The 20,335-nt window shown below is 37.8% G+C and overlaps 1 protein-coding gene across 2 annotated transcripts in view; it reads left to right on the top strand.

The window, feature by feature from the left end:
- The window catches only part of RICTOR (RPTOR independent companion of MTOR complex 2), a 75,712-nt gene extending 55,491 nt beyond the window's left edge, over window positions 1-20,221 (top strand). The window contains exons 27-38 of one of the 2 annotated variants that reach the window (XM_064405137.1): window positions 1,203-1,290; window positions 2,039-2,131; window positions 3,001-3,107; window positions 3,750-3,979; window positions 4,781-5,810; window positions 9,320-9,497; window positions 10,788-10,872; window positions 12,087-12,320; window positions 13,453-13,515; window positions 14,145-14,268; window positions 15,143-15,281; window positions 15,455-20,221. In XM_064405137.1, coding sequence (XP_064261207.1) covers window positions 1,203-1,290; window positions 2,039-2,131; window positions 3,001-3,107; window positions 3,750-3,979; window positions 4,781-5,810; window positions 9,320-9,497; window positions 10,788-10,872; window positions 12,087-12,320; window positions 13,453-13,515; window positions 14,145-14,268; window positions 15,143-15,281; window positions 15,455-15,529 — 2,446 coding nt within the window. In that variant the 3' untranslated portion in view covers window positions 15,530-20,221. Of the gene's footprint in view, window positions 1-1,202; window positions 1,291-2,038; window positions 2,132-3,000; window positions 3,108-3,749; window positions 3,980-4,780; window positions 5,811-9,319; window positions 9,498-10,787; window positions 10,873-12,086; window positions 12,321-13,362; window positions 13,516-14,144; window positions 14,269-15,142; window positions 15,282-15,454 lie in introns of both variants that reach the window. The other variant, XM_064405136.1, reaches the window with a different exon arrangement.
- The last annotated feature ends 114 nt before the right edge of the window (window positions 20,222-20,335 follow it).

Below are 20,335 nucleotides of genomic sequence, written 5' to 3'. Positions count from 1 at the left end.
CAGTTCTGTTCTGTGTATTTATGCACCATCTGCATGCAGCAGGTGAGTGCACCAGTAGCAGGTTTGCTGATGATCCAGACTGGGAGGTGCTGTGGATTCCCTTGAGGGACAAGAGGCTTTGCAGAGGGATGTAGATAGATTGGAGCACTGAGCAATCTCAAATGGAGTGAAATTTGTCAAGTCCAAATGGTGGATTCTGCGCCTGGGAAGGAGTGACACCAGGCACAGGGTGAAGTGGGAGAGGGGTGGCTCAGGGTGGGTGAGCAGCCCCGAGGACAGAGCCCAGCCCAGAGCAGCGAGCACGGCACAGCCCAGGGAGGGGATGGGCCCAGGACAGAGCCCAGCCCAGAGCAGCGAGCACAGCACAGCCCAGGGAGGGGATGGGCCCAGGACAGAGCCCAGCCCAGAGCACCGAGCACGGCACAGCCCAGGGAGGGGATGGGCCCAGGACAGAGCCCAGCCCAGAGCACCGAGCACGGCACAGCCCAGGGAGGGGATGGGCCCAGGACAGAGCCCAGCCCAGAGCACCGAGCACGGCACAGCCCAGGGAGGGGATGGGCCCGCTGGGCCCGGCCTCGGGGCCGCCTCTCCTGGGCCTGCTGGGCCCTGCAGCTGGGGAGGGATGGGAAGGTCCTTCCGTGCATCCTGAGGAGGGAAACAGAGCTGGAACCTCCTGGGAGGAGCAGCTGAAGTCTTTGGGCTTGTCCACTTTGGACAAAGGGAGGCTGAGGTGTGACCTCGCTGCTCTCTGCAGCTTCATGAGAGGGGAAGGGCACAGGGTGGTGCTGAGCTCTTGTCATCCAGTGGCAGGAGTCATGGGAATGGCTCAGAGCTGAAGCAGGAGAGGTTCAGATTGGATACTAAGAAGCATTTCCTTACCGCAAGGTTCTTGGGTGGTCACATAGAAGAACAGGCATCCTGGAGGGGTGGTTGATGCCCCAAGTCTGTCAGTATTCAGGAAGCATTTGGACAGTGTCCTTAATAAAAGGCTTTAACTTCTAATCAGCCCTGAAGTGGACTGGCAGTTGGATTTGATTATTGTTGTACATCCCTTCCAACTGAAACAGTTTGTTCCTTACTAAATTTCTCAAAAGAATTCTGTTTGAAAAAAAACGAGGGTAAGTCGTATTACATTGCAGTGTAATTTAGTTTAGAATATATTTGAAGTGCTGGGAAACTATGTATGTTTCTCTTTCTGCCAGATTACAGCGACCACATGTCTACCTGCCAGTTCACCTTTATGGCCAACTGGTGCACCATAAAACAGGCTGCCATTTGTTGGAGTCTCAGGTGAGAATAATAATAATTTATAACTTGAAATATTTTAAAGATCATTATAAACCTTTTAAAAAAAGGTTTTAAAAAGATGGCATTGAAATAGGCATTGCAGAAGAAGTTGATTATGAGTCTTGAGTTGTGAACACAGTCTTTGCCATCTAATCTCATGCAAAATCCCTTCATGACATTGAAGTACCACCAAAATAGGTTGCAACATTTCTCTTAAAATGAAGCAAACTCTTAGCATGGAGAGCCAATTCATAAATAGAAAAAATTGTTCATTTCTGTGGATTGTATATTGACAGTTATACATGTGGTAAAACTATGCCTGTCCTTTTAAGCATACAGAAATGGGGACATGTGGGAATAAAATCTTCCTAATATTTTGAAAATCTAAGAAAAGAAACCCTAAGCCATAATTGCTTAAATTCACTTTTGATGTGGGTTGGTAAAATGATTTAATGAATTGGCAGTGCTCTTTGAAAAGTTCAAGAGAAAGTGTATATGTTGCAGTGTGTTAGTTTGACTAATCTATCATCCTTAAAATATCTGAAATAACTTCATGCAATCTGTGATTTCATTAAAATTTTCTTTTGCATCATCACTGCTGTTAATTTATGGTTATTATTCCAGAATTACCTAGAGTGCATGATTTAAATTATTGCTTTAACTTCTACTATGAAGGCAAGAGAACCTGTTTGGCTGAAGTCTCCTATTCATTTTCAACTTAGTTTTTTTTTCTTCTGTTCTTCTCCTTCAGAGTATTGTTACAGATCTAAGTTACACTGTTCGTTCTCCAATGCTGGATAAGTGGGAAGGAATTAAGCAGCTGAAAGCAGCTCTTTGGGCCTTGGTTAGTAGTATATTTATTGAGTTTTGCAGTTGTTTAGTTCTGTTATAACTGTTGATTCTTAAATAACTAAGCAAAATTCTATAAAAATAAAAAGGTGTTGGGTTTGCTTGGGGTTTTTTTTGGTTTTTTTTTTCAAAAAGTGTGTGTGATTTTTTTCAAGTTAGCATTTGTTCCATAACAATACTTTCAGTGGAAGATGGTTCACTGCAACTGTTTCATTCGGAGGTTTTAATAATCTTTGTCTTTTTTTCTTTTTAACAAATAAGAATAACAATTGCCATATGAATATTAGTATGGAATTGATAGTTACAAGTTAAAAGTTGCCATAGTCTGAGTTTAATGTATTTGCTGTGGTAGTCCCTAATGTTTCTGCAAGGATGTTGGCTGCCAGTGTTGATCCATGTGATCATGATGCCCTGGTACTTGGGACGGGCAAAAAGCTAGTGTTGGTGTGTATCCAAGCTACACTCCTAAATGTGCTTCTTGTCTTTCCCAAAGTTAATTTTGGAACATTTGTCCAAGGGGACTGTTAGTGGAAGGTACTGTAGGTATGTAACAAGATGCCTGTATAAGAGGAGTGTAAAATTAATAAATCAAGATCATGCTGCAGGCTGTAGTAGAAGTTACAGAGTGAGGAATACATAATAGTTATAACTTTGAGCAGCTTTAGGTATTAAACAAAGTGTGCTGAGTGCTTTTTTGTATTAGCACAGCTAGGAAATGCCAGAAAGGGTACTCAGATCTTTCAACTGCTTTGAGAAGATGTGGCTTTAAACTCTACTACGAACAAACAAAATTGTAAAAGCTTTACATTGATAGTGCTGCAGATCACATTAAGATAAAAACTTACTTGACAAATTTCATTCCAGGGCAATATCGGATCATCGAATTGGGGTCTTAACTTGCTTCAAGAGGAGAATGTAATTCCTGATATAATGGCACTTGCTCAACATTGTGAGGTTCTGTCTGTTAGAGGGTATGTGTATCTGATATATACATAACATTTTCAAATGCTAGTTGTGATCAGTTTTCAGATTTTTACTTGATTTACATGAGCACAGATTTCTACTTTATTGGAAACCAGCTATTAAAGTCACCAATGTTTGAGTATCAGTCTCGGTTCTATGCAACTGCAGAATTGTGTAGGAAGTCTGAAAGAACATGCAGTAAACAAATCTGTGAAAAAAGGCAGACGCTACTTTTCTCCTGTTCTGTAAAAGAAAATACTTGCTGTTTATATCTCTGTGAGAATTTATGATTCCATCTTTTTTATTCAATATATTTTTAAATATTTAAAAGCATAAATAGATGGTATTTTGTCTATTATTGCTACTACATAAATGTTTGTCCTATTTGTTTGAAAGGTTCTTTTCTACTTTATGTAATCAGGCTCTTGTGATAATTTTTATTTTTCAATGGTATCTTGTTCTCAGATATATTAATGAATTTCCTGAGCTTACACTGATTTGCAAATTAAAATTAACAGTATACTGTTTGTAAGTTTTGTGAAGTTTCTCCTGAATTGCTTTGAAATTGTTTCCTTTCAAATGTCAAGTAAGTTTACTTACATTAGGTGCTATTATTGTTGCTCTTTTTTCTGTGTGTACCTTAAATACAGAACCTGTGTCTACGTGCTTGGTCTAATAGCCAAAACTAAACAAGGGTGTGACATTTTGAAGCATCACAACTGGGATGCAGTGAGACACAGTCGTAGACAGCCTTGGCCAGTGGTCCCTGATGACATGGAGCAGCTCTGCAATGAACTTTCTTCTATACCAAGCACTCTTAGCTTGAACTCTGAATCTACTAGTTCAAGGCACAACAGTGAAAGTGAATCTGCTCCATCAAGTAAGTAACACCAAAACAAGAAAACAGGAGAAAAATGAACAAGCAAGCAAAAAACACCTGCAAAGAGCCCAACTCACCACAAGCAGCATTTTGGTGTTCTTATCAACTTTTCAGTGTGGTGAGATTCACACCATGGTGTAAAGGTGGTCTTGCAGTAAAACACTACAAGCAATGGGACAGTTATGTCCATTCAGAGAGATGCAGACAAGTCAGAGGAAGTAAAACAGTGTCTTAGCTTCACGCTTGGTGTGGAAGAAAAATTTTCACATGAGGGTAAATTGCTAATTTTTATGTTGAGTCATGGCAGTTTGCTGTAACGTGCTACAGAAACCACCATGCTTAGGTATAAAAATACACTTGGTTGTCCTCAAAGGAATAAGTATTTATGTTCTCTGGGTGTACACACACACACAGAATTTTGCTGTATTTAAATTATTGTGTATTTCAAGTACCTAATGCGTTCTATTTTTTCTATGGATACTTGGAATTTAAATTAAGAAATATACCACATTTAGGTATCATTAAAGGAGTTCTTAGGTTGTAATCCTAGTCGCTGGATGTTTGCACTGAAATATGACACTGTGGCTTTTCTTTTGAAGCAGGGAAATCTTCAGGTCAGTTACTCCTCAAAATAGCTAATTTGCATGAAGTTCTGCAGAAAAAAAAAAAGAGAAATTAAAGTTCCAGTAAATTGCAGAGATTCTCACTTGAGCTTCTGTAGAATGGCTTCCTGTTTTGCAACATAGTTTGCAGACTTGGAAGAAATTCCTATTTTTGTGACAAAGTCTTATATAATTTCAGGTATGTTCATCATGGAGGATGACCGTTTTGGTAGTACTTCCACCAGTACTTTCTTCCTAGATATTACTGAAGATGCAGAACAAATATTTTATGACAGACCTGGACCTTCAAAGGACAAAGATCGTAGTCCCTTTCCTTTTTTTTCTTCTAGCAGACTTGTGAAAAATCGCATTCTAAACTCTCTTACTCTACCTAATAAAAAACACAGAAGTAGCAGTGATCCAAAAGGAGGAAAGCTGACATCATCTGACAGTAAATCAGGCCTGAGGCGAAATCGTACAGTAACAGAACCTAGTGGTAGCATAGACTTTCCTGCTGGGGAAGAATTGAACCCTGTTTTCAGAGTTCCAAAAATCCAGACTTTACGTTTAGAAACTTCTTTTGTTGGAAGTAAACATGTGGAAGATACTGATTGTACTCAGAGTATCGGAGAAAATGATCTGAAGCTGCCAAAAGGCCTTGGAAATGAAATTCATCGGGAAAACACAAGCAAAGAAAGGCTAATTGGAGATGGTACTACACAAACGCATTTCAAGAGTCGTAGCTTAAGTTTTAATACAGATACCACAACAAGCGGCATAAGTTCAATGAGCTCTAGCCCTTCAAGGGAGACTGTAGGTGTAGACACTACAAATGTAGATACTGACTGTGGAAGTTTGAGTACCGTCGTAAGCACAAAGACAGTTAAACCAAGTCACTGTTCAACACCACAGTCTAACCACCTGCCTCTCTCAAAGTCCAACTCTGTATCCCTGGTTCCACCAGGGTCTTCTCATACCCTTCCCAGAAGAGCCCAGTCTCTTAAAGCTCCTTCTCTTGCTACAATAAAAAGTCTTGCTGACTATAACTTCAGCTACACAAGTTCTCGAGATGCATTTGGCTATGCTACACTAAAACGCCTGCAGCAGCAGAGGATGCATCCCTCACTGTCTCACTCAGAAGCCCTGGCATCTCCAGCAAAGGATGTGCTGTTTACTGACACTATCACCATGAAGTCTGGCAGCCTGGATTCTCGACTAACCCCAAGCCGGTAAGAAATTATTCTGAACTAATTTCTTACTTCAGTGCTGTGTGAACAACTTAAGTGTCTTCCTGATTTTTTTTTTCTCTGCACCTTAAAGGGACAGTCGATGCAAGGTGATTTATAACTTCACAGAAAGCAGTACTGATATTAAGTGAATAACAGAAGGATAATTCTCCACTTTATAAGTGCTGTCTGAGAAGCCCAGCTTTCATAGCTGTGCTCAACCTCTTACCATACTGTTGGTGACAAATGAAAAAATTTCATTTTATCACATTTTCTTCTTGTTCTAATTTTTATAATATAAAAAAATGCAGTTGCACTGCTAACATTATTAAAGTTGCTAACATTATTAAAGTTGCAAACACACCAAATTGCCCATGTAGTCAAAGGTACATTTCAGAAGAGAATTTTCTCGATGTCACTTGGGGAGGTTTTAGGACAGGGTCTCCTGCCAATATGCTATATTTGTGTTCACTGCAGCACTGAGGCCAGTGATGAGATACTGGTACCACTGATAGGAATGTCAGTTTGGCTTCTTAGCTACAGCAGATCAAAGATTTTACTCATAGCATTTATTTTTAGATGGCAGTGTCACCTCTTTATTTTTGAGCAATATTAGATGTTCTGAAGACTAATTAGATAGTTACATAAGATGTCTAGCTCTTGACATTGACACTGTTCCCAGCTGCAACAGTTACTGCTTAATAACCTTTCCTTAAAAGCTCTTGTACTAAATTTTTCCTTCACATAATCTTTTAGCTAGTGCATTGGATTTTCATATTACTGTTGAGATGGAAAAGGCACTTTTTATCTCTGTTCTTGCCTTATCATTTCTCGATTGAGAGAGGGGGGAGATGCTACTGGTACATGAGTCATCTGCTTACTGTGGAAAAAGCGAATGCTCAGTCCTTGAGCTGCCCTCCTCATACCCAGCTGAGTGTATATGCCCTGATTAAAAGAAACATCCATTTGTGCTTATATTTTCACATCATTTTGAAAACATGACATGAAAGATGCCTTTATTCAAGTAAGCTAGAGCTAGACTGAGTATGTTGGTTAGATTAAGGATGATTTAGTAGTTACACTGCATTATCCTGCAAATAGAAGTGCCATTCCTAGCTATGTCACTGGCATCCTGTGCGAGTGCAGGAACGAGTGGGTGTCATTTCAGTGGTAGTACAGGTTCTGTAATGGCTGTAAGTAATGTTTTACCATTCCTTGCAGTCATGCCCTTGATATGCAGAGCAGCCTTGCTGCAGTGGATTTTGATCCTGCACGCAATGTCATACTGACTATTCCTGGTGCTTAGCTGTTCATGTTCTCTTGTGTCAGTGGATAGAGTCAAGGATTTGAGCTGACCTGCTTAACACTGAACTGAAATGTCTGGAGTGCTTATATCTCTGAGAAAGTTAAATTATTGCAGACATGCATACTCAAAGAGAGATTCGGATTGTGTTAGTTGCTAATATAATTGATTGGAAAGACTACAGGGAAACTAGTACATGTGTTTTTCTTGGTGGTTGTGGTGTGTCCCCACTGAAAAATTATGGTCCTTGCAATTTCAGATTATATATTTACGAATAAATTTCAGAGTATGTTTACTGGTCCAGCTAAAACTGTCCTTAGCTGCTTTTTAAAAATAAACTGAAAGAAAAATTCCGTCCTTTTTAACTGCCAAATCAAATTTTCTGTCAGTTTTCTGAGAAGTTTAATTTACAGTTTATTGAGAGATTCATGTGTTAGTAGCAACTGATAATCATAGATTTACTTTTGCAATGTTTTTAGTTGTTCTCTTTATTCAGATGGTTAAAAAGCATTTTTCTTTGCATAAATTTTGTGAGGATAAATTTCCCACCTTTCTCTTTAAAGACCAGCTAGAAATACTAATGTGCATATTTTGGATCCTGATATTGGCTCTCACGCCGTCCCCTGAAGACATTCTGTCATGACAACTTGATGCTGTTTATCACTGCTAATACCAGTAGTTAGTAACTTAGTAGTTTATTACTACTTATCTGTTAGTTTTTCTAGGAAAAGCAGGGACAAACATTTGGGATTAATACTTCTATCTTTAATTTATGTTGAGAGTAATTGTAGAATGTTTTATTATTAAGTATTTAATGCAGTTGGTAACTTTTTGAGTTTCATGATTACACAGTTATTTAGGTTGGAAAAGACCCTTAAGATTGAGTCCATCTATTAACACAACACGCTCAAGTGCTCTACTAAACCATGTCCCTAAGCGCCACATCTACATGTTAAATGTCTTCAGGGATGGTGGCTCACCTACCTCCCTGGGCAGGCTGTTCCAGTGCTTGACAACCCTTTCAGTGAAGTTTTTCCTAATATCCAATGTAAACCTCCTCTGGCACAATGTGAGGTCTTTTCCCTATTTTTTTAAGTATGGCTTGACTTTGTGAGTTCACTGCTGCTGTCACTACCACTGGTCAGAATTACCAAGAAGAAAACTGTTGATATTCTGTCAGCTGTATTTTGTGCATTTCCATTGCATAATAATTTCTTGAACCTTCCATGGTCAACCTTTGATAATTTAATTTTATCTCAATATAAATCCCATCTGTAGGGATAAGAGGACACATTATTGCCCAAATAAAAAAAATGGATAGAAGACTTCTTCCAAGGCAAAAAGTCAAAAAATCCAATGTTCACTTTACCCTCTAGCGTGTCATAATTTGCAATAAAAATTCACTGTTCCTGAGGTGTGTCTTTATTAGGAAGCTTTAATCCAATGCATATAGGCCGTCTACATAGATTGGTTATCAGAAAACATTTGTAGGTTTTTCTGTTTGATGAGAAAGAAGATGACAGATGGCCAAATGTGAAATTTCCATAATCGGGGCTCTGGGTAGCAGTTGAGGTCTTGTTCTCCAGCCTCTTCTCTCCTGCTGTTTTTTCTATCCTGTTACTTTCTTTGTTCTTCAAGCTATTTGTCACAGTCAGCTCCACTCACAGTGCAGGTTTAAGTTTGTTCTTTGTGCATTCATGTTGGGCAATACACCTCTGTGCTTGGGTGACTCTACTGGGTGGCTCCTTTGGGAGAGAAATGGTTCCTTGTGTGTATCGCTGGTAGGCTCAAGGTGTGCCTTTGCAGGGATGTGCCTGCTCAGCTCAGAGTTTGTGAATATCCAGGAAATACACATTCAGTGCATAGGTACATTTCAAAATTAGGTAGTTACGAGTATAGAAACCCAAATCTTTACTGGCTGTAAATATTCAAAGCTAGAATGTTGAAGAAAATGCATGGTTAGCAGGATGGCCACGAGTTCCTGTACCAAGAATTACAAAGGAATTGCCAGGAACTGCCAAACCATGCAAGACAATATGACACGAGGCAGAAAAAGCAATGAGCCTGTAGCTGCAATTTGTCCTAACAAGCTCTGAGATCTGCAGTGGGAGGATGAGGATGGTCTTTGTGTCAACAGTCCTTTCTACTTCTCATGTGCCAGAATGAGAGAGTAACTGCAATTGTGATTTTTTTTGTTTCAATGTTACAGGTTCATGAAAGCTTTAAGTTATGCTTCATTGGATAAAGAAGATTTATTAAGTCCTATTAACCAAAACACACTTCAGCGTTCCTCCTCTGTTCGCTCCATGGTTTCTAACGCTACGTATGGTAGCTCTGATGATTATATTGGCCTTGCTCTCCCAGTGGATATCAACGAAATATTTCAGGTATGTATGTGTTAACTGATTTGGTTCGTTTGCATTTTCATACTGAAAGGCAGTCAGCTGTTGCCTTTTCATCAGAATAGATTGAATCTAGAGAAAAGAGGAAAAATTGATGTGGTACTCTAAAGAAATACATTTTGGAGAGCTGGAGTTTCTTTTCTAACTGTTCTTACTTGTTTAAACAAGATCACTAGGCTGGTTTGTGTTAAATAAATGGTTGTGGCAAATAATGGCAAAGACTGTGTTAGCTGTGAGTGTTAAACAGTGGTTTTCCTGACAAATTTGCTGTCATAAGATTTTTAGTTGACATCTGGCTTTTATACTAAAATTAGCATGGTCTGTGCACATTTGTTAATTCTGCTTTAGCCAACCAATAATTGACATGTTCATTAGCCACCTATAAATTATGTGCATAGTCACACAGTTAACTCCCTGCTACCATGCTCTGTATTAAATAATAGATTCTTTTTTTATATATATCATTATAGTATCAAATTATATTGTCTTAACTTTGAAAATACATATATTTAGATTAAAAGAGTTTATTTTCAGTGTCTCAGAAAATCCTTTCCGCTTTCTACTTGGTAGAAACACATCTCTATTTAACAAACTGATGCATCATAGGGTTTAATATTCTGTTACTTAATTATCAAAACCAGGATGTAGTCTATGTCAAAGGTAAAAGTGGTCTTCCTTATCTTTATTTTACCTAATCTTTGCCTTTCAAATCTAAATAAACTTCTTACTAACCTCAAAAAATTGCTAAACACAGAGCAAAATCATGGTAAATCATGTATCTGCTTCTGTTTTCCTTTGTGAAATAACTACTTTTTCTTTCTCCTTCACAGTCTTTGTGGCATATTTATTACCTCATTTTGTCTCTCTCAGCTTTCTTTGTAGTTGAGCCATGCCTCAGCTCTACATCCTACAGGCAGCATTTTAGATATCCTGGTTGCTTTTGTAGTTAATTTCCAAGATCTTCAGTTGTGTAGCATGATCATGGACAGATTATGAATGGCCACTGTGGGTCACTGGTTTCCTTACAGCCTGTCATGTCTGCTAACACTTCATGAGCCTTTGTCAATAAATGTTCATTCACAGATATATATTTTTCTCATTTGGCTTTTCTTTAGTACTCAGGAGCTCATTCTTAGTTTCTTCCTCTAATGATGCATTTTTCCTGAAGTAAAAGAAAAGCAAGATTTAATTTCGTCATAAAATGTTTGGGTTTTTTTTTTTCCTTGTGTTTGATTATCACCTCTGTTAATTTTAATTTTCACTTGGGTATTCCAGGTAAAGGAAACCCCATATTTCCAGAAGAAAACTGCACCTCCATTTGATGAGCATGGATCTAGGGTCTTTACATCTGATGCAGGAGGTACTGGTTTTATTCCTCTCCTGTAGCTTTCTGTTGTTTATTGGTATATTGGGTGGCTTGTTGAATTATTTGTTCATTTTTCTTTACAGAAAACATCACTTTAGCTATTAAGCTTTGATGACTATGTTCTGGAATCAGGATAGTAGGCCATTAATTCCCTGTTTTATTTAGTTTGAGCTAATGTGTTGCTTCAAAGTCTGGTCCTGCTCTAAAAAAATGAAGGAGGAAAGCTTGCATATCTCTGATAACGTGAACTAATGCTGCTCAAAGTCTGGTAGGGATACTGTATTACAGGAAATAACAAAATTTAAGCTTAGAAAATATTGAACTATTTCCTTTGGATTACAAGATCATTTATAGGAACTTATTATGGTATTAGATGTGTATATCAGAAAGTAAATTGTCTTTCTGTTCTATGATGACAATTGATCAATGAAGGTTATGGGACACGAGAATTGCAAGTGTTCTAATGCTTGACTTGCTCTGGAATGTACCTCTTGAGAAGTCAGAAATCTGTGTTTTTTCAACTGAAAAAAGGCTTGACACTGTTTTCTTAATAGTTTATTTGTTTAGCTGTTGTCCTACATTTTTTGGGGGGTTTTCCCACTTTAATATTATACACAAAGTTGATTTTTCTGGATGTGTGTCTGTAGTTTGCTAAGTTTTAGTGCAAAGTAACTCTTGTTCAAAACTGTATTTTTTTTTTCCACCCAGTGAAGAGCATGTCACTAAATGTCTTCTGCTTGTTTCTGCATTGCTAAGTCTAGTTTCTTCCTGTCACAGTCACTAAGTTACAGTTTTTTAAATAGTGTTTATTTTTGCATTGGTGCATGTGTAATTTCAAAATCTGGTATATTGTTATATTAATCTCATTTGACACATGAAATCTGTAATGTACTGGTGTTATGTGGGTATTAGTAATGTTGATGCCATGTGAGGAATACCACTTACCTTCTGACAGTGTGTGTACTTAGAGGTTGAATTCCGTCCTTTGCAATGTTTTGTTACATATAATAAGTTGGAACTAAAACTTTGTCTCTTTCTCAAATGCTAACAGTCTTGGGAGCTTAACCACTCAAAAAAAAAACTCTCTAGGTCTTCACATGCCCTCCATCCCCAGCCTTAAAAGGCATGAAAGTGGAAATTAATTGAAAGAGTTAGTGTTGATTTCTTGGTTTTCTGGGGTTTTTTTGATAACTGAATCTTGTTTACAGGTCTTCCATCAGGTGCAAGTGATGCTGTCAAAAGCCCTTTTCAGATGCTCCGCCAGCAGATCAGTCTCACAGAAATAATGAACACCAGCCGTTCTGATGCCTGTCAGTTCTTAGAAGGTACAGAGGACACAGGGCTCCAGGAGCACACAGATGAGAACTGTCTGTACTGTGTCTGCGTTCAGATTCTGGGTTATCAGCCTAACACCAAAGTGAGCTCTTCCTATAATCGTACAGGTTAGTGTTCCTTGTGGAGAAGTGTGATAAAACTGAGCAAACATACTGGCTTTTGTTCATTTCTAAATGATCTGAAAGGGTTTTTATATAACTGACTATTGACCTTAAAATTATTTCTCTAATAAGCTCATTGTGCCACGAGTGGTCATTGCTGTGGTCATTTCCAGCTTTCCACTTGTTTAATAGGAATAGGTGTCTGCATGTTTCTTTAGTATTTCTAATAGCATGTCAAAATAAAAAATTTGAAACCTTATTTAGTACTTAAAATGTGTGTTCTGAAAACTGACACTTTTGCTGTTCAACTAATGGAAAGTCTGACATCAAATCAAGTCTGTGCCATAAAATACAACAAAGGAAATCCATGGAGTCTGTTGAAGCTGATCTGTAATTTCTGGGATTTAGTAATCTTTTCTCATACTTTGAGATTCAGATGAGATTTGGAGTTATTTTTAACCTTCTCTGCAGAGTTTGCAGTTACATGCCTTTTGTCAATTCCTGTGATGGAAAGATAAATCCAGTAGTGGCTACTTTTGTAGGAGCAGTCAGTGTTTTACAATACTGCTAGACATTTATTAGTAGCAATGTTGGCAAAGGGGGTGATACACAAATGTGAGGGATGGCTCAGAGAACTCAGCTGGAGGTTGAGTTCAGTAGCAAGAAGGGTGGCAAATAAAATCCCAGCTGTACTTACCGGTGCAGCAGAGCCTGGCTCTTGCCAGAGCCCTTCCTGCACACACCTGTGACAGTTGTGTGAACAAAAAGAAGTCTGCACATGCAAGAGCATCTGTGTTGTGTTACAAAAAATGAAGCATGGATATATCAGTAACAGTACTGTGTGTGAATAAATAATAATTTTAATAAAATAGTAAAATTTAGGAAGATTTTGAGTATAATTTGTCCTGAATACACCATCTAGGCCTGAGCTGATTTTACACATAGTACTTAGTGCATTTTGCATGTTTGCAGTTGTTTAAAAATAATGAAAGCAAGTGAATTAAGGAAAAGTGTGAATGACAAAGGTACAACATCTTGTTTATGTCAGATTTTTCAGACATTCCATATACTGACTGGTGTGGGCAGACCATTCACAATCACTTAGATGTGCATTCCTCCAAATTTTCTGGAATTTCAGGCTGCAGTGATGCAGTATCCCATGGTTCGGCCAGCAGCACCAAGAGTACAGAGCTTGTATTAGGTAAGTCTGTAAGTCTGAAAGCCTTATGATTATTAGAGACTATCACTAATGAAGTATATTTTAGGCTTTGTGAATTAATTATAATTCACTTATGTACATTGCAACAAAGTAATGTCCTTTATTACAAATCTGAATAAAAACATAATCCATCTCCAGGTGGGAGAATATAGTTCTAAACTCTTCTCCCTCTGCTATACAGGATTTCTGCTGATTATTCAATACCCTGACATTACAAGCAAATTGATTGTCTTTTTTCCTACAGATGTTAATCTAAAAAAAAAGTCTAAGAATTAGTGAATTACTGTAAAGAGAGACTTTATTATATACTTATGTATTATAGTTTGAAACATGATTTAGTGGTAACAATACCACTGTAACTTTATCTTGCAGGTTTTTCTTTTGAATAGTAAAAATATTTTTGAAAAGGTTAACTGTTTAAAGTCCTGAAAAAGTGGTGTGCCCAGTTCTCATTTCAATACAAGTATTTTTGATAGCTCAGAATACATATGTGAATATGTGTGTTCATGTCTGTATGGAATGCATAAACAGACTTACTGTACAAGATTAGCTCAGTCAAAGATAATTCCGTTTAAATTTTATTTGTTTATTTGTTTTATTTGTTTTTCCAGGGGTAAAGTCAATCCCAGATGACACACCAGTGTGCAGGATACTTCTGCGGAAAGAGGTCTTACGTTTAGTTATCAATTTGAGCAGTTCAGTGGGAACTAAGGGCCATGAAACTGGACTTCTGACGTAAGTTCAATGCATTACAGATGCTTTGGCAACACTTAGTCATATGTATTCTCTTAAGGTCTCAGGGACCATGAATAATCTCACGTCTCAAAAGTTGTCAGGCAGATATGATTGAATGTAATGTAGAAGCTAAACAAATTGTCTTAACATCGTTGCTCTGTGTTTAATATTTTTAAATATTAAAATAATAAATATCCTTTTTAAATCAGGAATTGAACTGATTACATATACCTAGTGTAGCATGTAGATAAAAGAAACAAATACTTTTTTTATTTTTGCTGAATAATAGATAAGTACAATAACAAACCAAAAGTGATTTCTTGAGAAATCCAGCTATACTTTAAGTGAGAGTACAACTCCTGAAAATAATTTACTTTTAGAAAATATGCAAATATAGAAAATAAATCCTGGGACTAAATGTTACAAGCTGTAGGTTTCTGGGCCAGTGACATTGGAAACCAACAACAAAAGAAAGAAAAGAAAATGCAGAAGTGTATGGTTTAGTTTCAAAAATGCTTATAGGTTTAAAAGATCAGTTTAATCTTTTTCCATGTTTTTGTGACTGCTGTACATGTGGATGCCAGTTATTTGATACACTCTTCTCTTTCCAAGTCTGTTATTTTAAGCCTAGACAATCACAGTAATTCTGTACAACTTATAAGTTGTATATTCTGTTTCATCTCATTAGTTTAGATTTTTTCCAGTTTTGTACAAAGTGATGCTGTCTGTTGTGATTTTCTTACTGTGTCAGTTCTAGGATTTATAATGCCTGTTACTGAAGAATTAGTGATGACATATTGAAAAGTTTGGTTATTTTTTAATACAATAGAAATCTGTTGAAGACTGATAAATTTTTATTTATTCTCTCATTCAGAATTAAGGAGAAGTATCCCCAAGCATTTGATGACATATGCCTTTACTCTGAGGTGTCCTACTTGCTAGCACACTGTACATTTCGACTTCCATCCCGAAGGTTCATTCAGGAGCTATTTCAGGATGTTCAGTTCTTGCAGGTGAGGGAGGGTGCACATGCACTGAATGTACCAGAATGGCTGGCTGGGTGCAGGTTCCATGTCCCGAGTAAGAGATGCTTTCAGATAGGAACATCCTAAAGGAAACCATTTTGTGATGTCTCCTGAGTAAAGTCTTTAGCAACATTAATACTCCTTCCTTCCTTCCCTTGTAGATGCATGAGGAGGCAGAGGCTATTTTGGCAACGGCAATGCAACAGCCTGTAATCGATGCATCAGCTGAGTCCTGACCTCTGCTCAGGCAGTGCTCTGCATATGGACTTGGAAATGCTCAGACAACCTCCCACTGACTGGATAAAAAGTTTGGAACATCATCTTCGAAACCTTCCAGAAGCTACTGGTACCTGAAGACTGAACTGAAAACATTTTCTTCCTCAACCAATTACTGGCACAGTCATTTGAGCCCTTTGGGGATTTATTAGACATTACCTTAGTTTTAATAATAGTAATTACCAGTATATGCAAGAGCCAAGCACTGAACACCTCCACAAGTTTTCATTTCATTTTCTACCATAAACTACAATGAAATAGGACAACTTGCAGAGACATTTTTAATTGACTTCCGATTCTGTTCCAGAGAAGCAGAACGATGCCTTGCTTTTTAAACCCTGGATACCAGGAATCAGAGAGATGGGGGTGCATTCCACTGCCAGCAATGGGGAGCCATGCTGTAGTTGTGGGCACCAGGGGATTAATGTTAGCCCTTCTCTGTTGATTTTTGTACTGTTTATAACACTACTTTGGGGATTTGTAACTTCAGACAGAAAGAAATGCCTCTGAATCTGAGGTTTCATTAAGTTATTTTAATATTGCTATAGTTCTAAGACATTTTATTAGCAGTATCTTCAATTTTATTGCATTTACATACATGTATCTTGTCTGAACCAGTTAAGGATTTTCACTACAATTTGATTTTCAAAACAAGTCATTTAAAACTTAAAATGCTGAAATCAGATTGTTTTCCCTGAATACTATGCATGTGTTTGCAGTTTCTACAGTCATGCTCATATAGTACAAATGTGGGTCTTACTCAACTCCAATCCTTTAAAACGCATGATTTGTATCAGATAAGCAAATATTGTATAAACTGAACTGGAAGACATTTAATCATGCAGATTTTGTGAGGAAGCTTAAGTATGAGTGTTTTCCAAGTTCCATAGAAACAGCTTTTTATAAAAACAAAGGTTTATTTGAATTTTCAATGGATTAGTGATCAAGCATCAGCTAGTACTAATAATTGTAGTGAAAAGCCTTAAGTAACAAATTTTGGAGCAGCTGTACTTATAATTTTGTACTGGTATTTAAGACTTGTTGCAAAAGTTAAATGATACAGTGACTGGTAATGATTGAAGTAGTTGCCTCTATCATGTTACTAGTGCCGTTTCTAAACTAGTAAGTGCAAGCTAAAAAAAAATAGGAATCCCTGTCACTTTTATCATGGATCTAAAGATTCAGAAGCCTTTATATAAAGGTAGTATAAATATATGCAAATGTGTATATACAGTAGCATGGCCACCTTTGTTAGAATGCCTGTAATAGAGGGGATTACCCTTTGGTTTTGATATAGGTGAATAATTCAGCTGGACTGTACTAAGTAGAACGTATTTTTATCCATTCACTCCTACCATTTTTTATAATTGTCAGATTAATACTTAAGTGAAATTTATCCTGATGCTCATATCTCTGTTCTTACTAGCTATGCTACTGGAGATTTCAATAAGTAGTCCTGTGAACAGTAACACACAATTCCTAGTGAAATGTAGAATTTATTTGTTCTTATTGGAAATTTCATGATGTCACATAAGCACTGCTTTGCAGCTATCACTTCACTGAATTCTTATGTGCACTGCATACCATCAGGTTCTGGTAAAGCAGACTGTAAGTTGCTGCTCATAGTCAAATTTAATTTTAGGATTATCTTTTCATGAGTTCCCACTGAAAGGAGCAAAAAGAAACTGATTGAACTCTTCTATGGTCGTTGACATAAATAATACATCTGTGTGGCAAGACATGTTTGAAATGTTTAGAAAACACACCACACCAGTAACTATTGGACTTCTGGTCATGAGACATAAATGCTTCTGTAAAACCAAAATGTCAATCACAGTAGACCAAATAGTGGTATAAACTCCAAAGGAAAATAATGTAGTTTTCCCACAAATGGGGATAGCGTATGTTATACAGTAGTTTCAAACACTACCTCAGTTAGGCTAGAGTAGAAGAGATTTGTTTTAATAACTAAATGGGGTTACATCAAACAACTCCATGTTATTTTTCTGCAGTTAAGGCAAAATAAACAAGTTTTATCACCTGTATTTAAAAAACCCACCTCGCTTCATTTCTTGAGTTTAACCCATAGCACTTAATGTAGAAAGCATCATAGGAAGGCCTCTGATTATAGAAAGGTAAGCAAATATACTTTTGAAAGAATCTCCATCCTGAAATGCTCATGTGTTCTGAATAACGCACTTGTGTGGGGATCCATGGCAGCAGAAACTTGACATAAAAAATTATGGCTGCAAATTTAGTTATAAAGCGTGATTTTTCTTCTGAAAGTGTATGAGTGTCAGTAGATTTCAACAAGTATGCATCAAGGTTAAGTCTGTATTGTACATAACATACATTTCTAGAAAATTAATTTACACACTGACATTAAGCTCACATTGATGTTTCACTTTAATTGGCAGATGAAGGGGATACTGTTATTGAAGGAAATTTATATTGGCTTAGTTATAAACTGTGAATTTCTGATTTTATAGTTCTCTTTTTTTTTAATGTCCCTTTCAAAGTCCTTATTTTGAGGTTTTATTTGTATCATGAGAAGCTTTGAAAGAAAGCTGTAGTAAATAATGATTGTGCTTACATTAGCCCTAATAAAAAATCTCTTCCACTTCTCCTAGGGAAGCTGACAGACCACCCACTTTTTATATTTCCAGTCTGAGTGATTGGTGATAATGCTCAATAAACGGTAACGTGTGTAGCATTCACTTACACTGTATTCAAATGCAGTTTGGTTGCTGTGGCAAAGAAAACTCCTCAGGAGCTCAGCTTGCTCGCACACAGCTCGGCAGCGGGAGCCGCTCCAGGAAGGAGAGGCTGCTTGTGGAACCAGCCACAGTTAGCATCAGCTGCCTGATTTCTCTTGGCCTGCCCTTACAGGCAGGGGAAAGGGGGGCACTTTCCAAAGAGCAGAGCTGACTGACCCACACCCAGGCCCCTCCACAAGGGCCTGGTCTTCTCCACCAGGGGAGGGAGGACAGGGCTGGGGGCTGAGTGTCTCCTTTTGGAGTAGGAAAACTTTTCACCTCTCTGAAATTCAGAAATGCCGAACGCTCCCAGCTGTTGTGGACATCACTTGGAGCTGGAGATGATCAGGCTTTGGAGTTCCCAACTAGTATGTGGGGCCCCTGGCATATTGTGCTTGAAACAGTTGCTTTTCCTCATCTGCCAGCTCTTACTTGACTGATGTCTGACAAACATACCCTAAACACGCTCTCTTTGCGGGGTGGTGGTGGCTTTTCCCAGGTGGAGTCCTAAACAATTCACTAGTTTCAGGCACAGTGGCTCAGCACACTGAGGTAAGCTGCCCTTATACACATTTATAAGGCACCTGTGAGACTCCTGCTTGTCTTTCTGATTTCACTTTGAAACATACATAGTGGTCTGGAAAGAGAGTTGTGGTTTGCAGTGAGACTGAAAACAAAACCAAAGTGCCTCTCCTAGGTGTCCGAATGGTAAGGTAGCTAGCTGCTCAGGAGAAAGACACTGTAACCAAAACCTGGTGAGGGATGCAAGAGTTGCTGCTTTGTAGTCTGTGCCTTGGACTTGGTCTTTGGCAGTTTGGAAGCTGGCAAAGCTTGTAAGCCAGCATGAGCTCAGGTGCAGCAACCGCAGCGGCGGAATTCTCACCGCTCACCTCCCCGCAGTCCTGCTCTGAGCTGCTCTGCAGCCACCTGAAAGCAGGTCCAGCAACTTTCTTTTTTAAGTCACTCTTCTATTACTGTGTCCTTCTGAAAGTATACGATGTGAGAGCAAAGTCTTGCAACTGCAAAAGACTTTTGAGGACATGCTGGAAACCACGTTTTTATTTTTCTGGAGGTCTCCAATCTCCTTGGTTTTTGTTTAACATAAAATAGTTCCCTGTGTAGTTTTGTTTTAAACAGATTTATAGTCATTAAGGAATGTGGATTTTCTTTGGGTTGTTTTTGTAGTGTAGATAGACAGCAATGCCACAGCATGCGGAAATTGCACATTTTGCTTGAGTTGCTTTTTAAAATACACTATTTTGTTTGCAAAATGCAATTTATGCCAAAAAATGTAATGTTTTGCCACTGAATAGGGTGTTTCAGCACAAGATGCTATGTCTAAAGGGGAAAAAGGCTTTACACTTTGTAAATCTAATTGAAAAATTGTTACAATACTGGGCTGTCAGTATCCCTAAAACTGCATTACAGGACATTGTAATGTAATCTAAATTAATCATTCTGATCTGAGGGAAGGGATCAAGAAAAATCTCAATACTTATTCTCCCTGTCCTGTGTGGTCATTTTTTTGTTTAGTAATACGCTGCTACATATTTGGAGGTTCTAGTGTTTGTAGGTCACTGAACAGACATTGAAATCTGATTTATATTGTATACCTGTAACATAGAAAGAAAAAGTATTTATATATTTTACGTAAGAATATTGCATTGAGCTGTGTATAATTTAAACAGAGGCTTGTCCCAGAATCATATTGCCCACCTTGATTTTTTTCATGTTTTCCTTTCTTTTTCTTTTCTTTTTCTTTTTTCTTTTTTTTGTTTTTGTTTGTTTTTGGTTTTTTTATATACTGTGTACAGTTCATGTCAATGAGCATTAAAGGCCTCCTGAAGCGTAGTCTTATCAAAGGGATGCATTGTTAATAAAATGTACTTAAACTTCTTATAATTGTTCTGGTCTCCTATGTACGTCTCAGAAAGGGATTGGAATTTAATTCATATTTGCAAGTTACTAGTTAACTAGAATAATCAGAAGCTTTCTGAATAAAATTTTTGG

This window comes from Passer domesticus, chromosome Z (genome assembly GCF_036417665.1).
Source record: "Passer domesticus isolate bPasDom1 chromosome Z, bPasDom1.hap1, whole genome shotgun sequence".
In the NCBI taxonomy this organism is placed as follows: Eukaryota; Metazoa; Chordata; class Aves; order Passeriformes; family Passeridae; genus Passer; species Passer domesticus.
The sequence above is the reverse complement of the archived record's forward strand: the minus strand, read 5'-3'. Positions and strand labels throughout refer to the sequence as shown.